Here is an 8,000-nt window from a genome sequence, read left to right on the forward strand (position 1 = left end):
CCCTGCGTTTGAGTTCATCAAATTTCATAGGAGTTCCATTGCAAGCGTAAAAAATGGGAGGCTCATAAGTTTTACAATTGCAGTGAAACTAATTAATAGCTTTTTATTAATATTTGTTGACAATAATGATGCCAAATGTATTTAATTTAAATCTAAATTTAAATTTAAATCCTGTACATGTGTTGGTACCTCTTGCTGACTGGCTTCCAGTCAGCAAGAGGATCACCTTCAGACTCCTCACCCACGCACACACAGCCCTGCACAATATCGGACCAAAACTCATCAACCACCGCGTCTCCTTCTACACCGCTCCTCGCACCCTACGCTCGACCGGACAAGCCCTGGCAGCCGTGCCTCGCATCCGCAAAGCCACCGCAGGAGGCAGGTCCTTCTCCTACCTGGCAGCAAAGACCTGGAACTCTCTTCCCAGCCACCTGCGCGCCACACAGGACCACCTCTCCTTCAGAAGGCAGCTCAAGACCTGGCTCTTCGAGCACTGACCCCCCAGCCCCCCACCCCCCCCCCCCCCCCCCCCAGCGCCTTGAGACCCCTACGGGTGAGTAGCGCGCTCTATAAATGCAAATGATTGATTGATTGATTGATGAGCAGAGTAATTGAAGGGTTACCTTGTTACCATAGCTTCCGAATGGGCAACGCTGATGCTGTGTCTTTTACCTTTATATGCACCCAAATGAGTATGATGCTTGCATGAGTAGTGGATGTTCTTGTAAGGTAAACAGCAGCTTTTGTCCAGACCCAAAGGTAAACTATGCAAAAAGCAATTGTTTTAGCGTGTGCTATTGTGTGGTGTGTCTATAGAAACTTGCATTTTTATTTTACCCTCTTGATTGTACCTTCCGCTATTACAATAACTGTTAGTTCTTGAACTGATCCATTCTCATGAGAGTTGATCTTTTTGGTTGAATGCCTTTATCAGACAAATCCCAACATGTCGCACTGATAAATATATTACTGTCACACAGTCTTGAGCCCAGTGATATATTCGATGTTTCTGCGCTTGACCCCTCGGACCGGAAATTGATGTTTCTGGTTTTGTTTGTTACATTGTGTTTCAGCATAACTTCCGAGACCGAGGCAGCCTGACCTTCGAGCCACTTACACTGGTGCCAGTGCAGACGAAAATGATCAGTGTTCACTTACTGACTCAAAAGGAGGTGAGAACTTTGTCACGCAACTATATTTTTTAATATTTGTCTTACGCCTGTTACGGATAACTCTGCCAGGGTCCTCATAACAGATACTCCCTTTAGCATTTGCGTCCCGTGTTTGCAGTGTTTTCTATATGTTTGTATAATGTATAGTCTAGGATAAAATAGCCATCACAAACCATGCTATAAAGTAACAGCCCTTCACAGAATCTGAAAAGGTAAGTTCAGATCTGGTGAAATAAAATGAGCTTCAAAAGACAATTAAAAGATCTTCTCAGTCGACACCTCATGACTCCGGACTCTATCACCTAGCTCACTATTTACTGTGGCCTCGCTCCTCCCCAGAACTTATGTGACCCAACGCTCAACAAGTCTGTGATATCTGCAACTAATGTTTCCTTATCACTGGCTAGATCATGTCTGAAAAGTGCTCTGATACCCCCAGGTCTTGCCAGCACTATATAAAACTCTTTTAAATAAATAAAAAATGTATGCCACCAAAAGGTTCATATCAATACATAGTCCCACGAAAACCATTGGTATGTACAGAGTCAATTGTGTGAAACTATGGAAAAAAGAATCCCCCAGAGTGGGAAATAGTGAAGATGAGGTCCAGCAAAAAGTAGGGGAATTTTACATGTAATCAAAAAAATAATGTGCTCAAATTTGCCAATGCATACACTCCTTAAAGTTTTGAGTACGCTCTAACATAAGCACTTCTGGTGCCACCGTGTTACGTTGGATAGACCAGGGGGCAAACTCAGCATTCCTAGGAACTCGGGCAAGTATAAATGCAAAGGTTCAGAGTGTTCCTTTCAGATTCATTCGAGACCACTCTTAGTTTTAGGAGCCTCACTAAGCACCAATGCAGAGTCCCTCATATGAATGAATGAATGAATGAAAGACATTTACCAGAATTAACATATGCATGTATTGTGGACAACAAAAACTAACCAAAATGCATTTTTGGCAATAGGTGCTCCTGGTGCTGACACAGTCCAAGTGAAATAGTGAAGAAATATGAAAAGTGCACAGGAAATGATATACAATAAGCAATGGTGACATGGACAAAGTTAATGCAGAACCTGGGCTTATATAATTCCAGCATTATAATGTCCAACATTCATTGAAATATTCTGTTGACACTTTGGCACACTATTGCTTTACATGGATCGTCTTCAGCACAATTGACAGGTAGCAGTATCCTGTAGGACAATGTATATGTTATTTGTCTAAAGATCATTCCAGCTAATAATCTCTTGAAGCCCTTGTTTTGAGGTAAGTGATAAATCTCTTGTGACCCATGTGTCTGCTGACTCTTCAGAACAAAGAAGTGGCCACTGCATATTTCTTCTCTATTTCACGTATCTTCACCGGGAGCACCAGTTACCGAAATTGCATGTTGGTTTATCTTTGTTGTCCATATACAGGGATAGGTTAATGTTGGAATATGCATTTCATTCAGGATAAGAGAAATTCTACGTTGTCACTTATTAGGGCTCCCAAAATTATAATTGCTGTTGAATGAATTTCCAAGAAATACTCTGCACCTTTGCCTTGGCCATTTTACATTAGTTCGTTTATATGACTACTAATCGACGATGAGGTTTCTGACGCTAAATACGCGTCCTGTATTTTTCTCACTTATATTTGTCGTATGTTCTGCATCATCCCATGTTCCTTTGTAGGACTTTTCCTAAGGCAAACCCAATTGTGCGTGTGCTCAACCACTCAGTGTTGTGGATACTTGTTATTCTACTTTTAGCGACCTGACATATGAATGCATCATCTCTGGTAACTATTAGTACATTTCCTTTTCTTAACCCCATAACAATGCAGCACCTGAAAGGTGCATTCTGGGGGTTAAATGTCTCGATCCAGCCAATGGTAATTAGTGCATAGAGTATTCTAATTTGCTTTTGGCTGTTTTTTTCATTTGTGGACTGCTTGTTGTATTAAACATCCTGACATATAGCTAGTGGTTATTTGGATTCCCCTGCCAACGCTAGCCGATGGCGCCCACACACTCTTGAATCTATAAACAACTTTCAATCAGCTAGTCATATTTACTCATTAAGTAAATGAAGAAGATACCAAGGGCCTCATTACGAGTCTGGTGGTCCACAGGCCACCAGACTCGCAGGATGTGGTGCTGACAGTCTTTAACCACCCTATTACAAGCAGGGCGGTCGGGCTGACCTCGGATCCCAGAGATCCCTGGCAATAGCGCAGCGGTCTTGAGGCCGCAGTTTGCTCGGCGGGACAGCGGCGGTCCTGCCAAGTTTCCTCTCCATGGTTTTCGTGGCAATGAGCCCGCCATGAAAATCCTGGCGTAGATCAAACAAAGGGTACCGTTCAAAGCCCCCTGTTGCCTCAGGGCCATAGGGTGCATGCAGGGGCACACATGTGGTGCCCCCCTGTGTGCATGCACCCCAGTACCTGCACGGCATGGGCTGCAGCAGTCCATGCCATGCAGGTACTGATTTGTACGTTCCCATTGTGGTGCTTGGTTCATAGACACCACCCTGGGAACCCCAAAGACCCACCTGCCAGACAGGAGATAACTGTTAATCTGGCAGGCGGTTCAACCACGGGTTTGGCAGCGCGGGCGGTCCCGCACCGCTAAACTCGTAATGAGGCCCCCAGACTCTATTTATCAGTCAAGTGCAATCTAGTATTACCTACATTTAAATAATAATGTAATTACGTCATCAAACTCTAATAAGCACGACAAAGAGTTAGTGTCTAAATAGACAACATAGCGCTCAATATACTGAATGACTGTTCTTTATAGAAGTCAATTGAATGGGATCCAGAATATGAACGATCAGTGCCTGAAAGTGTAGAATCCATATCAAGCTCGATCCTAGGATGTTTGCTTCCAGTCATGAGCTTGGGCAGAAGGATACTGTCTTCTCTTGATCCTTTCCTTGTTTTGGAATCAAAGATATTGATTTGAGATAAGGGCATCAAGTGTTGTTTCTTACCTTGTCAATTTGAGCTGCACTTAAAAGCATGCATATTCATTTAAGGCCATAAATCAACAAAAGGCATCCTTATTTGTTTCTTCAGGTGGACTGGGTCAACGATTACCACACAAAATGCAGAGAAGTGACCGGAGCAGAGCTGGAGAGGCAAGGGCGGTCGGAGGCCCTCCAGTGGCTAATCAGGGAAACGCAGCCTATCAGCAAACAGAACTAGAGACATCTTCGGGAAACTCCACCTTCATCCTCATGACCAGCAATCATTAACTTTCTGGTTTCAAATATGCTAGATAAATAACTTTTTGATACCAGTTTGGAAAAACAGTTTCGACTTTTTCTTGAATTTTGATAATAAATCAAAAACAAGCAAAATGATAATTCATTTTTTAAAGCAAGGAAGTTTTGAGGAATACAAACATCGATGCCACAAATGGAATCGTTTACAACGGCACTTTTGATTGCAATTGAAATTCTTGTACATTTTTCTTATACTTGACTGGTTAATGGTCCGAAATTTCGCCAATTCAGCGACACTTACTGTAACCATTTGTATTTATGTTAATTGAATAAAAGTTTTAAAACTGAAGTATATTGTTGTTTTTATTCCTACTGGTATGAATCACTTTGCCCAATACTGTGAGACAAGTTTATTGACGCCAGCCAAGGAAATACCATGGGATGTTAAGTTCCTCATTTTAAGGGGTTTGGAAAATTTACTCTGAATATAAAGGCTGTTCTTTTGTGACATTTAAAAGCCGTATTTTATCACAATGAGGATATTAGCTGTTGTTTTTGGGTGAAATAGTCTCCTCCATTTTCTACTTTAGATCTCTGATTTATCACTGCCAGTAAACTCTTACTTCTCAGGAACACGTTTTGGTAATAAACTAATTTTCCTGTGCAGCTGAATACACTCCAAGTTAGTACTGTATATTTTATTAAAGGGGTTTACTTTAAGGGAGTTTAAAAAACCATCCTACTGTTTGTTTTCATTTGTAACGTTTGGATGTCTTATCGCTGCAAAAAAGTATTTTTGTTGCCCTATAATTTGTAACTATCACAAAGAACAAGATGGAACAGAGGGCCATATATTCTGGGGGTTTTCCAGGCCTGATGAGACCAGTATTGTAGAGTAGACAGAAGCTTTTTTAGAAACTTTGCAGAGTGAATCTATTGTAGATTGATGTCATTGGGGTGAGAACCCCTGTTCAAAGTCAGCCTCTTTTGCAAATGGAGTATGCAAATCTGTGATTTTAAAAAGTTTCGTATGTTCTGTTAATGTTAGGTCTAATAGGGTAATGCAGTGATAAGGGACCAATTTATGCAGCATGGTTATCTCAGTTATGGGATAAGAAACGGCAAATTATGTAGCACATTCTCTGGAAGTATTATTTTGATCCACTTGCACCAAAAATATTTTTTTTGTTGTGATCTGTAAATCATGCAGCAAAATATGTAGCAAAATCGTATGGCAATTGCTTTAAATACATAATTGCATAGTGCCACTGGTCCTGGCCATATATTATTGTCTTAACAAAAATCTCTTCTTAAAAGGTAAACAAAACCGACACATTCAGATTCCATTCTGTCAATTGTTCGCTGCACCTTGAATACAACTGCTACAATCTCTTCCTTCTACAGACAGAATTATTAAATAATGCAATTGTGTTTTTTTAGTCTATCTTAACTGCATAATTGATTGTATATATTCTATCTGAAAGAGACACTTTAGTGATAGATTCCTTACCTTAGAAATACCCCCAGGTGTCAGACCGGATCCGGAAAGTTTTTGTCAGCAGTAACCCTGCGCGTTCGAAGGTGGCGTTGTGCGGCTCTGCGTCCGTCGTAGGCGTCATGATCGCCGGGATGACATCGCGGCAGCTACTTAGACGCCGCCCTCGCTCGCTGATGTCAGTTCTTTCTTTTTCCGCGCCAGCAAGCGCAGATCCGGAGAGAGTAGTACCCCCAGTCAATTTCTGACTCAGTTATTTGGGACTTTTTGTCTCTGTTCTTTTGAGTCTTTGATTCCTGGTATATAGGGATGCCCTGTTTCAAGTCTTGCGAGGCTTGTCCCCGCACGATGTCAGTGACTGACCCGCACCTCGAGTGTCTCTACTGCCTGGGGTGTGACCATGGCCCCGCAGGGTGCCCTTACTGACGGGCCATGGCTCTGAAAACTTTGCAGGAGCGGTCCCGAAGGTTGCTTGAGGCCCGGTAGTCGGCTCTGCGCCGTTCAAGGTCCCAGTCCCGTCGGAGGTTGAAGGACCGCTCACCGAGCTGCCACCATCGTTCGACGAAGTCTTCGCACTCTGAGTCAGGTAAGGCGAAGCACAAGAAGTCCCATCGCTCTTCGCCTAGCCTGTCAGCGACACGGCTGAGGGTGCGGGTGGTGCCAAACCCGCGGCTCCGGCGGAGCCTACGCAGTTGCCGATGGCCTACCCGCCCTTCCCGGGTCCATCTGCGACTCCGGCCCAGCTGCAGGAATTTCTGTCAGCCATGGCCCGCCTCTTTGGCCCGTCGGGCCCTGCCAGCGCTCCTTTGGGTCCCGCGGGTCAGACTGGGGGTCCTCGCCCTTTTCCTTGTCATTGGCTCCAGCCCCGACGTCGTCGACGGCTCCGGCCTCGGAGCCGTGAGACCTCCCCCATTGATCCATGCATGGATCCCAGCCGTTGTCGGTTGGCCTCGTACGACCTCCATCAACATCTACGGCACCGCCGGGCGGTTCCCCGGCCGATGCCGTCTTCGGCTTCCACCCCGACATGGAGACGGTGCTGGACCGGTGTCGATCGACTCCTATGGGGAATTTCTATCCCTTTCTCAATCCTCCTCCTTCTTTTCCACCTGCCCAGCAGGTTACGGAGGATGGGGAGGACTGGGAGGGGTCTGAAGACCCTCTCGCAGCCCAATGCGAGTTAGACCCGTACTGGGAAGAGGATTTGGAGGACGCAGATGGACTGGATTTTTCTCCAGAACCTGGCACACTGTCTCCTTCTACCATGGCTACAGAGGAGGGTGGTACTTACTCAGTGGTGTTGTGTAGGGAAGCCGAGTCTCTCCACCTCGAGCTCCCTACAGTGGCCATCAGGACTAACCTGACAGAAGTGCTTCGGCTGGCGGCTTCCTCTGCGGAGCCGCTGCTGCCTTTCAATGATGCACTTTCAGACGTTCTTTTGGGTACCTGGTCCAGGCCCAACACAGGGGCTCCTGTGGATAGAAATGTGGCCCAATCCCATTGCCCGGCCCCGGGTGACCCCATTTTCCTTTCCCAACACCCTACCCCTGAGAGCTTGGTTGTCCAAGCATCTGCGTCCCCGAGCACATTCCATTCCGCACCTTCGGACAGGGAATCCAAGAAACTGGAGCAGTTTGGAAAGGACATATTCTCTTCCGCCAGATCAGGGTTGCGGTCTGTGAACACCGCATGCCTCTTGGGCCGTTATTCCCGCTCTCTGTGGGATACAGTGGCGCAAGTGCTGGCTCAGTGTCCGGAGGAGGCCCAGACGGTGCTTTCCCAAGCTATTGCTGAGGGGAGAGACGCAGCCAAATTCACGATTCGTTGTGGCATTGACACCGCCGACTCGCTGGGCAGAGCGATTTCCACGACGGAGGCGCTACGCGTCACGCCTGGCTGAGGACAACTGGCTTTTCTGGGGATGTCCAGAATACTCTGATGGACATGTCTTTTGATGGCACACGCCTTTTTGGCGACAGTGTGTTGGAGCGTTTTAAGGACTCGTAGGCTATGGCCAAGTCCTTGGGCCTTTCGGCCACGCGCACTCCTTCGGCTTCTGCTTTTCGCTCCTTTGATGGCCAAGGAAGGGGCACACAAACACGTTTGTTTCGAAGC

The 8,000-nt window shown here is 45.6% G+C and overlaps 1 protein-coding gene across 4 annotated transcripts in view; it reads left to right on the plus strand.

Annotated features, from left to right (window-relative positions):
- Nucleotides 1-4,739, plus strand: part of XPNPEP1 (X-prolyl aminopeptidase 1) — a 384,359-nt gene extending 379,620 nt beyond the window's left edge. For all 4 annotated transcript variants that reach the window (XM_085603445.1, XM_085603448.1, XM_085603446.1 and 1 more), the window contains 2 exons: nucleotides 1,077-1,175; nucleotides 4,242-4,739. In XM_085603445.1, the coding sequence (XP_085459571.1) occupies nucleotides 1,077-1,175; nucleotides 4,242-4,370 (228 nt within the window). In that variant the 3' untranslated portion in view covers nucleotides 4,371-4,739. The remainder of the gene's footprint in view (nucleotides 1-1,076; nucleotides 1,176-4,241) is intronic.
- Nucleotides 4,740-8,000: the final 3,261 nt, after the last annotated feature.

The sequence above is a fragment of the Triturus cristatus genome, chromosome 1_2 (genome assembly GCF_964204655.1).
Source record: "Triturus cristatus chromosome 1_2, aTriCri1.1, whole genome shotgun sequence".
NCBI lineage: Eukaryota > Metazoa > Chordata > Amphibia > Caudata > Salamandridae > Triturus > Triturus cristatus.